The following is a 23155-nucleotide window of genomic DNA, read 5'->3' on the forward strand; positions in this document are numbered from 1 at the left end:
TCTCATTTTGTTAAGTATCGAGTTCCAGCGATAAATGCTACGGTACACTTTTAAGACAAGTTCCGATGACCCCCGTAATTTTTCTCATCCCTAGCCAAAGCCGTATACCACTCCATATTACTGTTTATTGATTCATCTTCACCATTGCATAGAGCACATAATTTTTCTTGAACAAAAAGTAATCTATCGCGGGCCAAGAATTTACCGTGCGCAAACAGCCATAACTCAAATCTATGCTTCGGAAGTATACAAACTTGAATGCGTTTCTTGGATATGGGTCATGTGGCCGGTAGGGTAACCCAGAGGTCAACGAACAAAACTGTAACTTAAACACGACCCGGGAATCTGTAACGTTATACAGAATCCAATCAGCACAATTTAACATCTTCCGGGTGAAACTCATCTCTTTAGTTCCTGACGTTTCATCGTGTCCACACAAATTTCACACACATACCGCTAACTAGTAAGGAAATGTCGACTCCTCCTGTGCAGCACGCTCTGCTTCTCTATCACTCCCATGGCCTCCATCTCTCCGTTTCTTTCTCCTTTTCTTGTTCATCGTTGCACCTACAACGGTGTTATACCCAATCAAGTCCGTTTGGCTTCTGTCAAAAAACCCAGAAAAGTTTGCTCACTAGTTGTTTCGGTTGGAGCTCGGAAAGCAGACGACAGTCATGGCGAAGTGGCTGAAACTCTGCGACCCGTTAATGCTCTTGGACCCGATTCGAAATTCTTGGTTTTTGAAGCTCCTAAAACACATACCAAGAAAAGGGTTGCTGTGAAATCCTCTGGATCAGATACTGGTTTAACTTCTGGAGGAGTTCAGACAATGGTAATCGATGCATAAGTAAAGGTTCCTTCCACAGGAGTTCATTAGATAGATGGGATGGCTTAATAAATAGAAAATGAATTTTCAAATAATTATGGCCTTGTTTGTTTCTTTTTCAGGTTTTAAAGCTGTTGCATTTGGTGGTTTCGTTGGGGATCATAGTATTCATGGATAAGCTATTGAAGAAGGCATTTGTGGATGCTGCCATTAAGTTCCCAAGTGCCCTATTTGGGATGTTCTGTATATTCACCATTTTGATTGTTCTTGATGCCATCATCCCCAAAGCAGCGACTACTCTGCTCGACTTTTTTCAGCCAGCGCTTCTGTTTATTCAACGGTGGCTCCCGTTGTTTTACGTGCCTTCTTTGGTGGTTCTGCCTCTTGCTGTCAAAGATATACCTGCTGCTTCTGGATTAAAAATCCTTCTCATTGTAGGTATGTGACTAATCGAGTTAATCTTAGTTCCGAATTCAGATTCTGCAGCTTGCAAATTTCAAGTTAAGGTCATTATCCTGAGATATTTTTTATATGGTGATCACGTTTTTAAGACATCATTCAGCATTTCAGATCAGAAACTCGTTGGCATTTGTAGCTTGAAATTAGATTCTTTTTCTACTGGTTATGCTGGGAAGCAATAATTGACCTCAACTATCCTATGCGGTTGTGGATACAACTAGTGAGAAACATAACATTTGAACTTTTCTACAATTGAAATACGTTATCTTGTTACCATCAAAGCCAAAGATGTTCGAATTTAAAGTAGAACCGCTGACATAAGTCACATAACACTTACTCAATCTAGGAAAATAAAAGACTTCTTCTTTCAAGCATTGCATCTTTAACCCAATACGTCTGGCTCATTCCTGCTGCAAACAGATGCATCAAACTGAATTTTTTCTCTACTTTTCTGCAGTTGGAGGTTGGCTGGCTTCACTGTCTGTGGCAGGTTTTACGGCTATCGCAGTAAGAAAATTGGTTAGGACAGAAATGATACCAACCGAACCAATGCCTAAGCCTTCTCCATTTTCTTCACTCGAATTATGGCTTTGGGGCGGTATTTTCCTCGTATCATTCGTGTCAGCCTTTTTCTACCCCACTGCACTTGGAACCAATGCTAGAACATGCCTGCCATTTCTCCTCGCTTCTACTGTTCTAGGCTACATAATCGGTTCCGGGTAACTGTAACAAGAATTGCTCAATCCAATATATATATATGTGTGTGTGTGTGTGTGTGTTGGTTCTGTTCATGTGTTCTTACCTGTTACGTTTCTCAGTTTTCGGGTCATTTTTTCGGGTTTTTAGGCTACCGACTCAAGTGAAAACGGTTTTCCATCCCATTATTTGCTGTACGCTCTCAGCAGATTTAGCAGCATTTGCTTATGGAAAACTGTCAAATTGCGGGCTTAATCCTGTTCTTGGTAACGATCTTACAAAAATTTCATGCAAAAATTGTGGTTAAAGATAGGTAACATATGTTTTATGGTAAAAACTCAAATTACAGGTTATTACCTTACTAAGGCTTCATCAAATCCTGGAGCTGGCGACCTTTTAATGGGATTTCTTGGATCTGTTATTCTCTCCTTCGCATTCTCAATGTTCCGACAAAAAAAGGTAACTGATCCTCTTGCAATATAATCACACGTACTGAGTCTAATTCTTTTAGGTACCAAAAGTTTGCCTTAAAAAGAGAAAACCATCCAACAAGCTCGAACTACTAGGTAAGAGTTTCCCCATGGAAATTCAGGCTCAGGGCCTGCTCCACTGGTCGGTATAATCGACAAAAACAAGCGGCAGGCTGTCAAAATGTCCAAAACCCACGTTTTTATCACTACAAGTGCTTAAAATAGTCACTGATTTATATCTTTTCTGTTTTTTTTTTTTAATTTACAGCTGGTTCAGAGGCATGCATCAGAAATATTCACCTCAGTCATAATATCCACCTTGTTTTCTTTGTACTCCACGGCTCTCATAGGACGTCTAGTCGGCCTGGAACCGTCCCTAACCGTCTCAATCCTACCCAGATGCATAACTGTGGCACTTGCCCTCAGCATTGTGACTTTCTTTGAAGGTCGAAAACTTACATTATTTCTACACTTTTAACTTAAAGCCAGCATTTTTCTCAATCGATCTGATCACGAAAAATACTCCATTTTTGTTTTCAAGGTCCCAATCCATCTCTCACAGCTGCTGTAGTCGTAGTAACCGGGCTTGTTGGCGCCAACTTTGTTCAGACAACTCTTGACCGATTAGGATTCCGTGACCCCATTGCGCGAGGAATAGCAACCGCATCAAGGTACCAAGATTCAATATTTCACTCATATACAGACAGACTGATCATATATATATATAGTCAATCATCATGATCATAATAATATGTAAATTGTCCTGATCAGTGCTCACGGATTGGGAACAGCTGCGTTATCAGCTAAGGAACCCGAGGCTCTTCCATTTTGTGCAATTGCATATGCTCTCACTGGCATTTTTGGCTCTGTCATTTGCTCTATTCCTGCCGTTAGGCAAAGCCTGCTTGCCATTATTGGCTGAAAAATAAAAACAAAAACAAAAATCGAAGCATATATGGTATTATTTCTTTAATTTTTTTCCGTTTTAAGTGTCGTATAATATATGTATTCATTAAAAAGAAAAAAGAAAAAAAAGGACTTTGTGGAAAGACCCTGCCTCGCAGAAAATTTGACAGGTCAAGTCAAGCGACAAGCATTATCATATGGATCAAATTGTTTTATTTTTGAAATTATTTTAAAATATTTCTGATCTGAAACATGTCTTATTTTAATTTAAAAAATATATAATTATAACATCGCGAAAAAATTTGTTAAATTGTCAAAGAAAAAATTATGGACTTAAAGATATTCGAATAATTTGATTTTATGGTTAAAAGATATTCGAAGATATAGAAAACGTTACATTGATTTGAGGAGACCGACAATGTCACTAAAAATTTTCAAACCAAACTCATTTTTGACGTTGAAAATCTTTCAAGTGTCCTGTCATAATCTTGTTTGAATAACGCTTAATTCTAGAAACATCATTTTATTCAATGGAAAACAGCTAGATAAAAATAAAATTTACGCAAATTTCCTACATCAATAATTTATATCTGAATGAAATTAAAATGTAAAGAATTCCCTTGCAATAAACAAAATAATAAACGTTAAATTTTATTTAATTTTTTTGTCCGTCATATTATTTATAAACTAATCGAATTATATATATATACTAGGAAAAGAAAAAATTTGTTTAACCAACTCGGTGCTTATTGCTTAACGAAGACCAGAGTGGGTGATCAATTTTACGTAAAAGAAAAGCTCGGTTTTTATAGGTTTTGAGTGAGTCAACAGAACCCCGTTCTCCCTTCTTTCCGCGTGAAGACTCCGAGTTCTCTGTATATTTTCAAACTTTCTTTTTGCTATTAGTAGTTCTTGATTGATAACCATTCTCTGGACGAGAGTGCCTCGGGTAATTTGATTGTTAATTTCATGATTTTGCTTATTATGTTAATCCATTTCTGGTGCTGAAATGGTGTTCTTTCTTTTTTGAATTTTAGTTGTCTGTAATTCTGGCTATGTTGTTACTTATTGCTTATCAGTTATCACATTGTCAATCAATTTTAGTGATGTTGCAAATGTCAAAACCATGCTGAAATGGTGTTTTTTAATGATGTTTAATTATGGCACCGAAGTTTTCGTGCATGCCATGCATATTTGGGATGTAGAAATCTAGTATCAGCTGATCTCTTCTTGAGGTCTATAGTAATGTAGTCATGCTATCTGTTGTTTAAGCCCGCAAATTCTTTCCTCGCACGATGTGATCTTACATCAGTGTAGCAATTTTTTTACCAGCAGAGTTTAGTGAGAATCTTGAAAGATGATCTTCACTTCTGTGTTTGATTACTTGATTTTATATAGCTTGGAATACCATTTAAGTAAGTGGGAGATTGTGGTGTGATCGATCATATCTTTCGATTCCACTTCCGTGTTTTTTTTTTCAAAATATTATTGCCTCAAGGAAAGACATTTCACCATTTCTCTCCTCCATCCTTCCTCCTATAAGCACCTTAATCACTTCTCCATGTTCCCAACTGCTTTCCTGCGTTCATATGTGTGCTGTCACCACAGCTCTCTTAGCCCAGCCGCTTCCATCCCCTGGCCTGATCCCCCAACATAGATTGCACGACCACCGCCTCGATTCATGTTTCTTTCTTCTGTTGGCAGCCAATTAGCATGCCATATTGATCATATAAAGTTACGGCCTCCTTGGGGTATACAGTCTATCAGCAATTCATATGCAAAAATCTAGCACAAAAAAATGGATTTTTTTTTTTGTTTTGGTTTTGTAGAATCATAGTACCGAGTTCTAGTTATGTAATTCTTTTTGGACTGGACTCGTTTGGTTATTCTTTGTTAACTGGGTCAATGCTGCGTAGGTTAAGAATGCGTACTGAGGGTGTTCAGTTAGCAGCTTATGGAACTGGAAATTAATATTTCGTCTTCTTGGCTAAATGGAGAAGTTTGTCTTTTTTAGGCTAAACGGAGAACTGTGCTTCTTTCTTCCATGTTGTATAGGCTGCAAATATTCGTGGGCAGCTTTAGAATCACTAGTTGGAGATTTTCTTGGGCATTATTATTTTGAAGTTTTAAAACTGAAGCTAGTAGTCATTTGTTGTACCAGATGATGGAGATATCATCGGTGAACTTACTTCTCAGCAGCATCACTAGTCTTTCTGAATCAATGAATTATGAGAGCGTGAAAGATGAAATGGTTCAAAAATATCATCTGAGGGTTGAAGAAATATTGAAGTTGTTAAAGCCAATACTTCATGCCATTGGTGATGCAGAACTTGCCTCGGATGAAGTGCTTGAAAAAGAAGTCACAGGACTCCGTCAATCTGTTGATGAATTGAGAGAGATATTTGAAAACTGGCAATCACTGATGAGTAAAATTTACTTTGTAAGTGATAAAATATTTTATTTTAACTCTGATGTGTTACATGTCATTGAACTAAGTGTGAAATCTTGAGCCCAAAAAACAAAGTTGGAGGCTGAATGGGAGAATTGTTTATTTTATGCTGTTTTAATCATTAATTTTGCCTTTTAACCTGGTTAGAACTTCTTGCGCTCTGATTTATTTTTGTTAATATTTGCTCGGTACCCAGGTTTTACAAGTTGACTCACTTGTGATGAAGGTCCGAACTCATGGTTTGGAAATTCTTCAGTTGCTGAAATCTGCTGATCGCTTACCATCCGGATTCAGCGCTGCATATCTTGAGGTAGTGGCCGATGTTTAGTTCTTTTTTCCTTGTTAGTTGTCTAAGTCTTAACAAAAAATCATTCAGGGACAGATTTGACACACGTTTTAATCTGTCGTCGTGATGTTTGTTACTGGTAATTGCAGCGTTGTGTTCATAAAACCAAGCTTATTGTACCTGAACAAACAACATCGTCAATAATAACAAAAGCTATTATGGATCATGTGGAGGGTTCTGGAGCAAGCCCAGAAAGCCTGGAAAAAATTGCTGGTAGCTTGAGCTTAAAATCGAACCAGGAACTACTGATTGAGGTCGTGGCTCTTGAGAAATTGAAAGAAAATGCTGAACAGGCTGAAAAGACTGGTGAAGCTGAGCATATAGATCAAATGATTGCGCTGGTTACACACATGCATGACCTTCATGTGATGATCAAGCAGTCCCAAACCTATAGTCCTGTCCCAATACCTACTGATTTATTTTGCCCTCTGTCTCTTGAAATCATGACTGATCCTGTTATTGTTGCATCTGGGCAAACTTATGAGCGTGCTTTTATACGGAAGTGGATAGATCTTGGGCTTACTGTTTGTCCAAAGACACGGCATACTTTAGCGCACACAAATCTTATTCCTAATTATACTGTAAAGGCACTCATCGCAAATTGGTGTGAATCAAATAATGTGAAGCTGCCCAATCCAATGTTATCTTTCAACTTCAACCCATCTGCTTCACGACTTGCAAATGCTCAGTACCATGGAGTAAGGAGGATCAATAGTTTTGGCCCACCAGATGGGTCATTGGATCTTCCAATAAAAAATTCAGTACCATCAACTGAAACCCAAAGAGAGGGAGCATCTCCATCTCATCCTCATCCATTATCAGATAATACATTGGCAGAAGCTGCTAAAAATGGAAATGGTTCAGACGTAGAAAGATTGTCCCCAAGAAGTTCTGTAGGCAGGTACGACCACACAGGAGAGGGATGTTTGAACTCAGGTTGTCTTCTCGTGACATCCCAATCTAGAAATGATGCTGCTGGTACCGATGAACGGCCGTTACAGGTTCATAATGGAACTAATTCAGCATCCAGCACTCATTCTAATTCTATTACTCCTCAAGGAGAAGGAGCTGGCAATGAAGTGGGTTCACATGCGAATGTCCGTGATGCTTCTGGCGAGCTTGCTGCAGAACCCCGACCTGCTTCAGACTATGGTACCCATGTACCTCTGAGAGAGCCTGATTTACTATGGAGGCTGGAGACAAGGACTCGTGGCCATGCAATTCGGCACAGGCCATCCGAGAGATTTGTTTCAAGAGTTGTTTCTTCTACTGTTGTTGATATGAGACCTGATCTCGAAGAAGTTGAAACCGAAGTTAAGAAGCTGGTTGAGGATCTTAAGAGTAGTTCTCTTCTCTCACAAATTAAGGCCACAGAAAAGATTCGATTACTTGCCAGGCATAACATGGAAAACCGACTAGTAATTGCAAATTGTGGGGCTATCAGTTTGTTGGTCCATCTGCTCCGTTCATCTGACTTGACTGTCCAGGAAAATGCTGTTACTGCTCTTCTCAACCTCTCAATCAACGATAACAACAAGACTGCCATTGCAAATGCTGATTGTATTGAAGCCCTGATTTACGTCCTTGAGAATGGGAACCCCGAAGCAAAGGAGAATTCCGCTGCAACCCTCTTCAGCCTCTCCGTGATTGGAGAAAACAAAGTCAAGATCGGAAGGTTGGGAGCAGTCGTTCCCTTGGTTGATCTACTGGGAAATGGAACTCCAAGAGGCAAGAAAGATGCAGCCACTGCTTTATTTAATCTGTCAATCAGTCATGAGAACAAGCCCCTTATCGTGCAGGCAGGTGCAGTGAAGTACCTTGTAGAGTTGATGGACCCTTCGTTTGGGATGGTTGATAAGGCAGTGGCCGTGTTATCTAATCTTGCCACCATTCCAGAGGGAAAGATGTCGATTGGTCAGGAAGGGGGAATCCCAGTTCTGGTTGATGTCATTGAGCTAGGTTCTGAACGGGGTAAAGAGAATGCAGCTGCAGCTCTCCTGCAGTTGTGCACTTGTAGCAACAGATTTTGCAGTATCGTCCTGCAGGAAGGTGCCGTCCCTCCATTGGTGGCATTGTCGCAGTGTGGCACACCAAGAGGCAGAGAAAAGGTGAAGTTAAAACATGTTTGTATAATTTGGGCTTACACCTCACACACCAACCATCTATTCAGTTTCAAATGGAGTAATTTCCTGTTTGCTTCTTGCAGGCGCAGCAACTTCTTCAGCTCCTTAGAAACAAACGGCGTGGCAATTCTCGGACTTGACTTTGATAAGAACTTCAGGGGTTGTAGCATATAGCTAGGTATGTAAATAGATTTCAGCGTGTAAATTCTGCTGTGCAAACAATTGATTGAATACTCAAAATTTTGTCTTCTTTCCTTTTTCCTTTGCATATTTTATTTCCTCTTCTTTCCTTGCGTAAAAAAAATTAAATGAAAAGATTTATTTATGAAAGGTTACTTGGAAGTCCGGCATGTTCCTACTTTTGTTTGGTTGACAACACATGTGAATTCCTCTTCGTTAACATTTCTTGTTCTTTCTTTCTTTTCTGGTATTCTCTAATTTTCCACTGTTTGATGCAACAACATTTGATAGGGGTATTTTGGATGGATACAACAAGAAATTCTTTTTACCACTCAAGGGGGGCTCCTGAGTTTGAGACCTTCATCTCGACATGAAGGAGAACAAATTCATGGCAAATGAACAATCATTTCATTGTCCATTGGCAGAACTATCCATGATCCAATCTCAATGTACAGCTAAAATGATTTCTAATGAAATTACCACACAAACCATTCTTCAGTAACATCTAGTTACGTACACTGACGCTAGAATATCATACAAGTTTGAGATTGTGTAGAACACTTGCGGCTAGTTATGTAAGTAATAAAGTTCACGGAGGAGATTCAACAATAATGTGGGAGCAAGACTCAACAATATCAAAACCATATATCAATATCTTAAACTAACAGATTAAACAGGGAACTTGGGGACTTGAAATGAAATTCTTGACTGTCGGATCAACGAGTCGTCCCTGAGTGCGGCCATGAAAGCTTCCACGGCTGCCTTGGCCATCTACGTTATGCATCTTTTCCAAGTTTGGTGCAAAGGATCTTGGCGGCAAAGGAGGAGCCGAAAACGAATAGCAAAGCAAGAGGAAAGCTTTGAGATGGAACATTGTGGGTGGTTTCTTTTTGCCAAGGATAATGGATGATAAGAATATCATAGGGAGTTTGCTTTGCTTTGAAGGCAAATGGAAATAATTTCGCCACACTAATTTTTCGTGTGGATTCTCCAACACTTTCATTGGATCTGCAACATGAAGATTACGAGACTCAAGAAACAATGTTAACAAATTCGAAGTCGATGCAAGAAATAACTATTTCTCTTTAAGACAAATTTGTCCCACACATGGTGCTCACGAGATATGGCCACCGTCTCCCAAGATACAACGACTTCCAACTTGTCATAAGTTCCATAACAAAATATGAAGCAAACTCTATTTGGAGAAGAAAAAAGAAGAATAAGTTCAAAATGAATGCAAATGCTCTTCTTTTGTTTGATCATCTAAAAATTGATGTTATGTTGTCACTCATTCGTTTAGTTCAATCAGATGGATTGATATGTAAATAAAAAATCACGAAAATGTGACAAAGAGACACATTTTGATGACAAAGATCTATGAAAACTCGCAACTCTTGTCAAACAATGTCACTTAACGGCTCACGATAGGCGCCTTCCTTGCGGCCTGGATTTTTCTAAGCCGCATATGGGAACTGACGAATCTCGTCTGAGGCGCCTCCCCTAACGCATGGAATAATCCGTTTCGAGTTTCATATACTTCTTAGTTTAATTTTCATTCATTAAGTTTTAAATTTATCCATCAATCCTCACATGAATGAAATTAATACATTATGCATGTGATGTCGAAAAAGAGTTTACTCGAAAAATCATCACATCAAAAGATGTGGCTTCTAGCTTTGAACCTTCCTTATTAGAAACAATCAGATTTACTAGGTCACAAATCGAACATGATGTCTTGAAATTCCGGATGATTTGTGTAAAACCAGACAATATTACTTGCATGATAACTTTCTTATCATTTTCTTTTGGTTTTCGGTTGTATTCATTTTGGTCATGCAACACATCGTGATTTCATAAGTGTTTCTTTGAGGCAGCCGTCTTCATACTCACATGGGTGACTTTTATTTAAAAGGATCTTACCATACTCGACCTTTTACAGGTAAAATAATCAATAAAAATACAATATTTGACATCACTACATTGTTAGATTATAAGAAACATCATCATAGAAATGAGAAGGGAATAATTCCCGAGTGTTATCAAGTTTTCAAAATTTTGTTGTCATATTGACCCAAGATCTTGGGTTGCCATTGAAAATTTATTGTGTATAATTTAAGTTCATTCCTATTGACAAACTATAGACTTGATCTCTATCCAAATCTTTTTACAATGGATCTGTTATCCTATTATTTCACTCATTCAAAAATGACAACATGATTGGAGATCAAGTTTAGCATGATATTATGTCTTCTATGTATACATCCAGACTTACCATAATTCATTCAATTTCATGTTATATTTTAAAATGGCATCTCCCAACCCTTCAAATTATTTTTGGACTTAGTGACATTTTGAAGTCGCACAAACTTTGAAATGTTTAGTACACAATTAATTTGAGTTTTAAGCATTAAAACTCATACATCTGAATTCAAGAGTTTATTTCTTAAAAGTTTGAATTTAAACGCAATTGCTTAAAAAATTTGAAACAACGCTTCAATATAATTCTAAAGTTCGAACTTAAGGGCACGACTTTAGAAAATCCAAACTCAAGATTTTATATCTTGTAAATTTTAGATTTTTAAACACGAAATCTTAAAATATTCATATGTAGAATTAAATTAGAAAGAAAACATAAATGAAAATAATATAGTTCCATCTCACTAGTCAAAGGCTTTCCCCTCACAAAATTTGGTAAGCATGACTTCATAAATCCTAAGCATCTTAACTTAATTCTATATTCAGGATTTTATATCTTGTTAAGTTTGGATTTAATCTTTTTGCTTAAAGAATTCAAACCTTATACATTTTAAGCGTTATCATTTCAATCTAAGCTCAAGATTTTAAATATCTTGCAAATTTATATTTAAGTGTGGTTGCTTACAATAATTTGTTAAAATACATACAACATGTTGTATACAATTGATACATCATATTATGTATATCAAAACCCACTAAAGCTTTATTTTCATTTCACAAGATATGTTCTCATATCTAGTATTGTCATCGATGAATATGATAAAATATTCATTTCTCCTATTCAACGAGCCATAAAACTTTCTAATAAATGGATGAGACTATTTATGTTTCAACGCATATCTCATTTGTTGTTGTTAAAGTTTAGACATGATTGATTATATTTCAATCAAAAGTATAAATTTAAGGTGTAACGCCCCAGATTCGACGATTGTCTTCACTGTATCAAGACGAGTCTTTCCAGCGTGCTTATGTCCTCACTCACACGCACCTTGAGAAACTTCCCAGGAGGTCACTCATCCCAAAATTGCCCCAAGTCAAGCACGCTTAACTTTGGAGTTCTTATGTGATGAGCTACCGAAAAGAAGATGCACCTTCGTGATATGAGTAGTACAAATCAAATCTTTTAAGCTCTCTTCAGCTGTGCAGTCCATTACATTGAACAGTCTCGAAATCCCTCTCATTCTCGTGTGGGTCGGTTCATTCATGTTCCCTCACCTAGAAGCCTGCCAGGAGCCGCTCATTTTCCGTGCAACTGATGGCACCGGCGATCACCCCCCGCCCTCTTCGGCCCCGGGCCTCACATAAGGTCTCGAGTCTCATTCCAATTTTTTTTTTTTTCGAGATTCTTCTTAAAATCGATACACAAAATACTGAATTCTTGAGTAAAGAAACTATTCGAATGAAATTACTCATATTCATGCGTTTAAAATAATCTTCATGATTCAATCTTTTCATATTGCAGAGAAAAATTAACATATCCCTAGTTCTTCAATTAAAAAAATCAAAAAAGAAAACATCATATACGAGGATTATAAAAAATAATAATGAAAAATTGATATTTGAAATCAAGATATTCACAAGTCGTAGTATTTTTCGTGAGGCTGAATTATTTGAATTCGTTCATGTTCATAGTCAACATATCTTCAAATTACAAACCAAAAAAGAACAACAATAACTCAAAATTCTTAACATTGTTTGGGTGGATTCTCCACAAACACCTTCATTGGATCTGCAATTGAAGATTAATACAATAATCAAGAAAATATGTTAGCGAATTCAAAGTCGAGGTAAAAGAAAACTTTGTCCTTAAGACGAATTTGCCTTGCAAATGGTGCTTACAAGATATGACAATCATCTACTAAGATACATTGATCTCCAACTTGTGATTGTAGCAATACAAATCACAAGTTCCATAACCAGGAAATGAAGCAAACTCTCTTTTGAGAAGAAAGAAGAAGAAATTCAAAATGAATGCAAATATTCGTCCTTTGTTCGATTCTCTCAAAATTAATGTTATGTTGTCTCTCATTCTTTTAATTCATTCATATGGATTGATATTTAAGTCACAAATCTAAAAAAGTGACCAAGAGACACATTTTCGTGACAAATATCCGTGAAAACTCACAACTCTTGTCAAACAACGCCGCGAGTCACTTCCCTCGTGACCCTGTAAAATTCCAGGGCGCATAGGGGGTGCTTAGGCACCTCCTCTGCATAATAAAAGGTGTATAAGCACTTCACCTACAGCTTAGATTGTTTCAGGCCGCATACGAGGCACCTCAGCTCCTCCCTTGACGTATGAGACAATTCTTTTCGAATTTAATATACTTCTTAGCTTAACTTCCATTCATTAAGCTTTAAATTTATCCAACACTAATTACTATATCTAGCATTTGCTTTGCCTTTCATGTTTGTCATTGGCGTTATTTTATGACATTTTCTTGCTTCGTAGTGTTTTTCTTGCATTAGGTGACAAGTTAAAATCAATAAATAATGGTACTTACATATTTACCAACTTTTTTGACATTTGATTGCTTGGTTAGCCAGCACATATACACATATATACATACAAATTTTTAAATGTAAAACAACAATTTCAGTGTTTCTGCTATCGCCTTATGGTTTGGGGTTAATAGTAAGACAAGAGCCAATAGTGAACATAAATTTTTAAATGTAAAACAAAAGCCAATATTTATATATAAATGGATTTATATAGAGTCAAATATTCCTTATAATAAACCGATAGAATTTACATGCGAAGCCATTGTGTCTAACATGTATATCTGAAACCAATGTCTAGCAATTTCCAGTCCAAAAGTACCTCTAAAGTCCAACCACAACACCAAAAGCAAAAGACAGAGCTGCACCATGAGGACTCATAGACCACTTCTCAGCATATCCAGCAGCGGTTGACACTGCTCCAACATCATCCCAGATAACACCAAATGTGGCTGCTTCCCTAGCAGTCTTCAGACTGAATCATATGTTAATTGTCTCACATCGGTAGGATAAATAACTTGGGAGTTGCATATATTGATTTGGACAATCCTCCTCCCTTGAACTAGCTTTTGGGGTTGAGTTAGGTTCAAGTTTCAATCTTAACATGATATCAAAGCCCGGGTTCCACCGTTATGTGTGTTGGACTGCCTATAATTAAGTCACCCGTTCTGCCCATAATTGGGTCATTTGTAAACTCCACGTTCCAGATGTTCATTCATGGGCGTGAGAGGGGTGTGTTAATTGTCCTACATCGATAGGATAAATAACCTGGGAGTTGCATATATTGGCTTGGACAATCCTCCCCCCTTGAGCTAGCTTTTGGGGTTAAGTTAGGTTCAAGTTCCAATCTTAACATCATATGCAATTAACTCTTCCGGCAACGGAGGAATTTCAGCGGGGTAATGCTCCTCCGACTTAACAAATCTGGAACAGTTATCTAGAAATGAAATCTCTGGCCCCCTAGAAATGAAAAAATATATCAAGTTTCAAATATTTTAGTTCCATTTCTTTGGAGTACTTATCAATCAATTGCAGATTGAAGATTATATACCTAAGAAACATGTATTGGGTATTATATGTCCACACAACAATATACTCACACATCCAATCTTCAATCAATACCAACCATTACACTGCTCTAAGAAACATGTATTGGGAATAGAAAACAACTTTAGATCATATACCTAAGCAGACAACATGAAATATCCAAAAAATTTGAAAAATGGGAAAATCAAATTTAGTTCTTCAATTTTGCATAGGAAATATTGCTCCAAATAATAAGAGACAGTTGTAAACATTGGTAAAATAATAAGCATACAATATAAAAAGAATAGATAAGGCATAAGCAAATATGCATCTCTAATTTGAAAAATTTTCCGCAAAAGTGGATGAATACTAAGCCACCTGTCAAGTTCTTAAACTAATGTGTCCAAAAAATGTGAAACTTTCGTATATTATCATTCTTCGTTCATAAAGTGTGAGCAACAGATATAGATAGAAATCAGTACCATAGCTGTCAAGGGCACAAGGCACACCGAAGCGCATGGAGTGTGAGGCGCGAAGCGCAAGATGAGACGCACATTTTAAAATTTTAAAAATATATATTTATCTTAGAATAAATATATTATATATGAAATAATTATGACACAATGTCACACAAAACAAAAAATAAATAATAAGTTCATAGTAATTAAAATTTTTCAATAATCCTAATCAAATTCATTGTCAAGACTCCCATAACTTTCAGACTTGTATTCTTCTTGGTCTTCGTCATTTTCTTGATCAACATCATTTTATTCTTCATTTTCATCCAAAGATGTGAAATCGGAATTCTTTTGGTTGTTTCAGATATAGATGTCCACACATCGTTCTCATGTTCAGAGCTCTCTTCTTCTGATTATGGGATTGGGGTGTTGAGTTGCTTGGATTTGGGTTTGAGCTTTTTGTTTTAAACAAGTAATTAAAAAAAAATTCACTCAAACGCGCTTACTTCCAAGGTTTGTCCAGGCAAGTGCCTGTCTGAGCTCGTCTTAATGAATCGTTGTGCCTGAGGTCCCAAGCGCAGAGTCCTGCGAGAGGCGCTCGCCTTTGACAACTATGATCAGTACAAAGATGGTTTCTCACATTTTAAACTCAACAGGAGACAAAGTTTTGCATTGGCTAGATTGATATTGTTGAAGGGCAAATGGGTGCAGTGGAAAAGAATATAGTAATTTTAATTAAATAATTAAAAGAATAGTGAATGGTTAAGCAAATAAATGGATTTATATACAGGCAAATATAATCGATTTTACTAAAGGAGAATTTTACAGATCACAATAAAGATTAAACTATCACCTGCAAATTGCTAAGGTGACACTGAAGGAAGTGTGAGCGATCAAATGTAAGTAAAAAGAACGCCTCCAATCTACGTCCACTGAATTGTCACCAACTAATTCATCTAACTGATAGATAATAAAAGATTATGTTCATCTAATGATAAATAAGACTTAACAAAATCAATTAGAAATGAGTTATCCAATTTTAATTATATAGTAATAATAATTATAATAACAGACATTAAAATTAAGGACCGAGCATATACCGGAGAGTGATAACAAAATATATACATTGTAATTGGCGTCCCCACCCAGTAGATAAAAAAAGTGTATAATTGTCTATATGTGATTTTGATATTGTTATATTTTCAATTTTAATATGATAATGGTTGAAGATCTTAGATATCTTACATAAGATCATTAGGATATTTATTTAAGTTAAATTTTATGTTGAGTGTATTCAATTCAGATTTTTGATGATTTTTAATAACTTTTTCAAATGATAGATTTTTATGGATTTGATAGATTTTTATTGACTTTTATAGAATCTCACAGATTTATAAACAGATTTATGTGGATTCATGTAGACTTTTGCAAAATTTGTATAGAATTTGTGAAATTTTTCTTTATAGGATTTTATAAATAATTATAACATATATTTTTAATTGATTTATTTGAAGCAATAATTAATTGACATATATAACATATTCAGTTTGAAATAATTTTTCAATATTTAAATTAATAAATAAATTTACTTATTTAAAAGTTAAATCATTTAATCTTTACATGTTTATATATATGGGTTTGTATGCATGTTTGTATATTTTTTTAAAATACATCAATTGGTAATCTATAACCTTGTTTTTTAATTGAAAATATACATGTGAAAAGAATATTATTTAGCATTGTATGAATATAATTTTGTATAAAAATATTATACCTTACATATTAATTGAAAATGCTAAAAATAATTTTAAAAAACATGGTTGTTGTGAGGCTATTCAATTATTAAGAAATAATAAACCCGATCCTCCAGGATATTAAAAATCATGGTGGGCAACAACAAGTTGATAATAGTATCGTCTCTTATTGAATAACAGGTTGTTTACAAGTCATACTCAGCTATGGTCTGTATTACAAAAGCCGATCCTCCAGGATATTGAGAAGCCACGGGTTCCTCAAATTTAGAGTTTTCGAGTATATAGCTCTATACCTGGAGCAAGGGATTCAAGTACCCCTGGCACAAGTGAACGTAAGTGCTAAGGCAGGATCATCTTTAGATGAGTCGGCCAAAACAACAATTGAGGATTTAGATCCTTAACTAGATCATTCAAGTCAACTCTTTACCTCGGGGATTAAAGATGGAGAGATCAACTTTAGACCTTAAATTGACAAGGGAAAATTTAAGGTTGGTATTAACGAGCTTATAGTTCCTCCATTTCAGATATATCAATAGAACCAGAGAAATTGAAGACAAGAAGGAATATGCATCAATCCAGCCACAAATCGAGTTGATGTAGGAATATGTTATGGATGAAACCAATTTCCTATCCCAAAGAGGTAAAAGTATGGTACAAGTTTGGAGCTCTTACCTCAGTTTATACTATAGCACCCAACTTCCAAAAAATCTCAGTACTATCAAAATAGATCCAGGAAGTTGTTCGTGAAACATGAGCAATTAACGATTATTTGTCAAGATGAGATATTCTGGAGATTTACTTTTTTAGTACAACACCAGAACCAGCCGAGAAAGGTTCGTATGTAGTCTTTCACTTCATCAAATTGAGAAGACCAGATATGAACATTCAAAAGTTCATTAAGGATCTTCTAAATAACGAAACATCTCTTGTTTTATCACTCACTGAAGACAATATATACACTAGATGAACATTGGGATTATGGGAATGTCTCACAGAGATAGACAAAGTCAAGTTTTCATTTAAACTTTATCAAAATTTTGTAAATGAATCTTTTTTATTAAATATCATTATAGGAAAAACTAAAAGCTTTGCAGAAGAAATATTTGAAAAGAAAAAAATCTTCTTTGGAATATCAAGTTGTCGAGGAGTAAAGAAACTCGTCAGAAATTCAGCAGTATGGCTCATGTAGGAAGATGGTCAGAAGGAATCTGCCCAGAATTCCGAAACCGAAAGAGTCAGAATTCGGGAAAGGTTTTCGGCCCAGATCTGATTGAAAACTTAATGTAGAGACAAGTTCAAGTGGTGAAAGTCCACAAAATCACATTTTCCGCGGGGTCCATACAAAAGTAAAAGATTTCCTAACAAAAGTAAAGAAAACATGTGACTCAATCACTTTATTAGTGGAAGATGAAATACTCAACCACAACAATATGACAGATCACTAACTAGTGGTATACCCACTAAAAGATGTTGTCGGCCACAACTAACAAATCAATTCACAAGAATGAAATCTGAGTTTCAAATGCGAATGGGGCTTCTATAAATATCAAGGCAGACGTAAGATGAATGTAAAATTCAACCTCTTCATTTTTTTTTCAAATAAATTGTAATATTTCTCTTTCTAGTTTATGTGTGTTGTATTCATAGCTACTATAAAGTAGCTAAAAACGCTTCTCTTATAGTAGCTAAACATGTTTCTTCTCCTCTATATGAAGTTACTATGTAATATATGTTGTAAGTTTGAATAAAAGAACCAAGGTTTATTGCTCATCTCAGGTATAATTTTCAAAATTAAAATTTTACTATATATTCTGAGGTAAGAAACGATATAAAGTTGTGCTAAATGTTGTTAACTCTGATTCGTACTTTTCATAGAGAAATATCTGATCAAAGTAATCTACGTCAGGATCCATTTGTTACGACGGTGTGGTTAGATTATGAGAAGCAGTCTGTAAAATTCAGTTGATAAAACCCGACGACACTCCGATCGAATACGTAAAATATTTAGTTTATTTTACGGAAGCATGATGAGCTATATAAAAAAATAATAATAAATCTGAATTATGATATAGACCAGAAACATTGTGCAATTGCTAGGTTATATGCTTTTGGAAACAGTCTTGATATGAATAATAACGTACGTACCAAATTCAAGGAGTTGAAAGGTATTTTTGAATATTTTAAGTAATTAGGGGCTCAAACAAAAGTTTTAGAGCGAAAATTTGTTAAAACAACAAAATTAGGCGGAAAAACTTACAGAGCCAATCTCACGATTTTCTCTTAAAATTATACGGAAAAAAATAAATTATACCTAAAATTTGCCGGTGTTGATTGAACAGCGAATACAGAAAGCCGAAGATCAATGGCGGCTTTGCAGTATTTGGAGAAACAGAGAAATGAGCACCCTGAGCTCTCAGAGTGGTACACCTCGCTTTCAGATCTGTACCAACGCAAGCTCTGGCATGAGCTTACTCTTAAGCTCGAACAGTTCGTCGCACTCGCCGTTTTTCAGGTGATAAACCCTACTATTGATTCTCGGTACCTTTGCGGTTTATCATTCACTTTGCTACTGTAGTTATATAATTTTTCCGTTTTACTTTTGTTTGCAATTGTTTTGTTCGTTTAATTGGGGGCACTGGAATGTTGTTTCGGGGTTAGTGCTTTATTGGAATGAATTTTAGGGGTTTTAGTGATGCAGTGCAGTTCTCGGAACAGGAATGTATGGTCGGATTTTGAGCATGGACGGCGGGGGAGTTCAATACCTTACTTTTTTAGAATTAACTTGTTGAGGAACTGAGAAAACGTAAGCTATCAGTAGTTCATTTAATGAGTATCGATCTCGATAAATTTACAGGCTTAGGATTGTGTGAATGATGTCTTTGCATTTGATGATTAGATACTTTGGCATTCTATTTTGTCTTTGGAAAGTGATAGCTGAGCGCAAGAGAATCAAATACATTGTTTTGAATTCATTTTCAATTGAAAGACATTTATTTATTGGTTAAACAAATCGGCGATGTTTACTTTTGATCGTGTGATCATATAAATATTTTTGTGTAACTAGTTCTATTTCTTTGTTCATATGTGGTATTGATTTAGATACATCAAATGTTTGAACTGTGAAGAGATTTCCCTAAACCCAGTTGGTTCATTTGCATGACATCATGATGTAAATACATTTTTTTTCTTTCTCATAGCCAATTTTTCTATTTTTTGGTTGGTCTTTGGCAGTCGCATTTCATGTTTAACTCTTTTTTGATGAACACATGACATTAGTTTGATCCTTTGCTAGACACAGTATTGATTATCCTCCCTATGTTATAAAATATCTTATGAGCAGTCTTATCTTCCCATATCAATGATCTATCTCTTTGAATTTTTGTGCTTCTTTAGCTTGTGTTATAAATTAAGATTAAGTTTCTTTCATCTCTATATTTAGGCTGGGGATGCTCTAATACAGCTTTACCACAATTTCATAACTGATTTTGAGACAAAGATCAATCTTCTCAAGCTTGCTCATTTTGCTGTTATAATTTCTCGACAATACTTGGAGAAAGAGGCTGCTATAGATTATCTTGAAGGAGTGATTGCAAAGCTACGTGATACGAAAGAAGTGCGCATAGAGGAACCAATACTTTACATCAAAGTTCAAATGGGTACATTAAAGCTTGAGCAGGGAGATCAAAAAGAATGCAAGAAACTTTTAGATGAGGGGAAATGCACACTTGACAGCATGACTGACATTGATCCGTCTGTGTATGCCAGCTTCTATTGGGTTTCATCACAATACCATAAATCTCGTCAAGAATTTGCAGAATTTTATAAAAGCGCTCTTCTTTTTCTAGCCTACACTGCCTTGGATTCCCTGATCAGAATCCTTCAAGCTGGTAGGCTGTTTGTACTTTTTTGTTTTTATAATATAAGAAGCAGCTTTGGTGATACGAATGGTTATTCATGGCTGTCATGGAATTCAACTAATAACTGGAAGCTATGATATTTCAATGAAATTATGTATAAAAAAGTTGAAACGTTTTTAAAGAGAAAAATGTATCTGGTTTATTTCAAAGTATTTGGCAACAGAATCAACAGTATTAAAATAATTTCACAGTCCGTAATCACCTTTTTCCCTTTTTTATGTTTTGTTATTATATTTTGTGGTAATTCGTTTGATCAATTTTAATTTGATCTATTACATAAACCACTTGACAAGGCTTCGCCTGTTGTAATGACTGAGCTAGAAAATAATATTATGAAATGTACTGATTAAGAATTCGATACTTAGTAAGGGAAAGCGTGTGCCACATGCAACAACCAAACCATGAAGAAGTTTTGTTTACCTTTGTCAGTCTGGTGTAAGTCTATGCTTGCTGGTATGCTTATGGATACAGTTACTTATGTTTACTTTCAAGTTTATGTGTCCTCTTGTTTTGTGGCTGGTGATGCAGAATGCAATGCGTGATTCTTTTTCATGGTTTCATGCGTGAATTGATGAAGCTACAATTGAATAAATTGCTTCATTCCATAATCATTTTCATGTCCTTTTGTAGTATGATTTCTAGGTGTAGGAGATGTACTAATGCATGTCTTTTTAGCTAACTAACTGTACCACGTTGGTTGTTTCCAAGGATTTGGCATTTGATTTGTCTCTGTCCGCACTGTTGGGGGAAAACATCTACAATTTCGGTGAACTTCTTGCGCATCCAGTTGTAAGTATTTTATGTAAAAGCTCCATCTTTCGAAAATTATATTCAAGGGAAGCTCATCTAGTGGTTTCTCGCCGATCGCATACCCTACCCTATGCCCTACACCATACCTTTATGGTCTACCTCTTACTGTTGTCAGTGTAACACTGACACGCATACCGAGACAAACATTGTGGTTCAAATCAATGGACGGGGTTGCATAGCTCTAAAAATTTGCTTATTCTCGTGCTATCTTTTAAACATTCGTCGGACAATTAGTTGGCATTCATGCAGATAAAAAGTCTTCTGGGGACTAAAGTTGAGTGGCTATACTATATAATTGAAGCATTCAACTCTGGTGATTTAATTCATTATCAAGAACTATGTAATGTTCATGGAGCTGCTCTGCGTACCCAACCTGCCTTGGTCCAGAATGAGAAAAAGCTTCTGGAAAAGATTAACATTCTCTGTTTGATGGAGATTATTTTCAGGTGAATTAGGAGAAATTAATAATGACTGATGTTAATGAGTTACTGTGTTATTCTATTTTTTGTTGAACTCATGAATCATGTGTTACCTGAAGCCGCTCATCAGATGATAGAACTATTCCATTAAGTGTCATTGCTGACCGGACCAGGCTGACTGTAGAAGATGTGGAGTATCTTCTCATGAAGAGCCTCTCAGTAAGTACACGGAAATTTGATATCTTCTTCATCCATCTTTTACTCAAGTGAGATTTTGAATTGGGTATTACAAATTTCTGGGTTTATTACAGCATGCTAAACATGTCATACTTGGTTTAACTGAAAAATAGCATTAGCTGTTCCAGAATCCGGAGACATATTGAGACTTCAAATTATGTATTTGGCCTTTTTAGAAGGTGATTGCTGCCTAATTGTTGCTGCAGGTGCATCTAATAGAGGGGATAATTGATCAAGTTGAGGGAACTGTTTATGTATCGTGGGTGCAACCTAGAGTTCTTGGAATTCCTCAGATCAAGTCCTTGCGCAACAGGCTCGACAACTGGGTGGATAAAGTACACACTGCTTTGTTATCTGTGGAGGCGGAAACACCAGATCTTGTTGCCGCATAACTTTCTTGGCTTATCCTTGTCATTTCTGCAGATTACCTTTAGAGGTAAATGTTACTATTGATTTCACTAAAAGATCTCAGATCAGAATTTTCACGGGCTGCCTTGTATGTTACAATAGCATGCATTTATTTCTAAAAAATTCTTTGGACAATTAGCAACATAGTTTCTAACTTGATGTGTTCGATGCAGCACCATGTTTTTCGACGATATTTTACTTTCATGAATGATTTCACTCAACCGAGAGTTATCGGAAATTTGTGTGACTTCATCAATTACTTAAGGTGGCCTAGTTTTTGGGAAAAGGTTTGTCTCGCAAAAACTTGGAAGAAAAATTATGAGCGTAATTCACTAAAATTGTCGTGGTGGGGTAAAAATAATTTATTTTTAATTTTGATATAATATATGTATAGTGTTTTTATGCGTATATATATACTGCAAAATGTGGAACGATGAATCGTACTGCACAAATTTCCTGTCAATTTTTAGTAAACAGTAATAAAGTGTCGTATCCTTTAAGTTTTATGCAAAAAGAAATTATATCACAAAACACAAATACAGTAGTTGAATCAAATATAAATGTGAATTAAATTCTGCGTAACCAATGTTCTATGTCATGCTCGCTCAAACGCAGCAGTATTAATCGAATTTGGTTAATATTTTTCATATAAGGACTCTACAGTACTGAAAAGTTGGCAAGGATTCACAATTATCTACAATTAATTGACTTTTCTAAAAATGATATATCAAAAACATGTAGGAAAATAGTAATAGCAATATAGCATGGCGACTTTGGTCTCATTTATTGCTGGAAGTATTCCTAGAACGTGAATGTTTATCCATGAATTCCGGAGAATGGAAAGTGGCTTGATGAAATTTCAAGGACGAAACTAGATTTTTTTAACAAATAGTACATAGAATTTTCCTGCTTGCCC

At 35.8% G+C, this 23155-nt stretch overlaps 2 protein-coding genes and 1 pseudogene across 4 annotated transcripts; all 3 read left to right on the forward strand.

Moving 5' to 3' along the window:
* The first annotated feature begins 432 nt into the window (after positions 1-432).
* LOC140831158 (plastidal glycolate/glycerate translocator 1, chloroplastic-like) lies at positions 433-3433 on the forward strand. The gene is made up of 8 exons (XM_073194952.1): positions 433-832; positions 949-1264; positions 1743-2004; positions 2132-2247; positions 2331-2440; positions 2720-2897; positions 2993-3122; positions 3223-3433. Exons 1-8 carry the CDS (start codon positions 518-520, stop codon positions 3371-3373), a joined length of 1578 nt encoding a protein of 525 aa, XP_073051053.1. The 5' UTR covers positions 433-517; the 3' UTR covers positions 3374-3433.
* A 699-nt stretch (positions 3434-4132) lies between these two features.
* Positions 4133-8986, forward strand: LOC140831159 (U-box domain-containing protein 4-like). Of its 3 annotated transcripts, none has more exons than XM_073194955.1 (5): positions 4133-4232; positions 5519-5797; positions 6003-6116; positions 6242-8260; positions 8359-8986. In XM_073194955.1, exons 2-5 carry the CDS (start codon positions 5519-5521, stop codon positions 8413-8415), a joined length of 2469 nt encoding a protein of 822 aa, XP_073051056.1. In that variant the 5' UTR covers positions 4133-4232; the 3' UTR covers positions 8416-8986. The 3 variants fall into 3 exon arrangements, with proteins under 3 accessions (XP_073051056.1, XP_073051054.1, XP_073051055.1); XM_073194953.1 differs by having other exon boundaries at positions 4135-4306; XM_073194954.1 differs by having other exon boundaries at positions 4135-5797.
* Positions 8987-18699: 9713 nt separating this feature from the next.
* LOC140831160 (26S proteasome non-ATPase regulatory subunit 13 homolog B-like) lies at positions 18700-22383 on the forward strand (annotated as a pseudogene).
* Positions 22384-23155: the final 772 nt, after the last annotated feature.

Source organism: Primulina eburnea, chromosome 4, assembly GCF_022965805.1.
Source record: "Primulina eburnea isolate SZY01 chromosome 4, ASM2296580v1, whole genome shotgun sequence".
NCBI classification, from domain to species: Eukaryota; Viridiplantae; Streptophyta; class Magnoliopsida; order Lamiales; family Gesneriaceae; genus Primulina; species Primulina eburnea.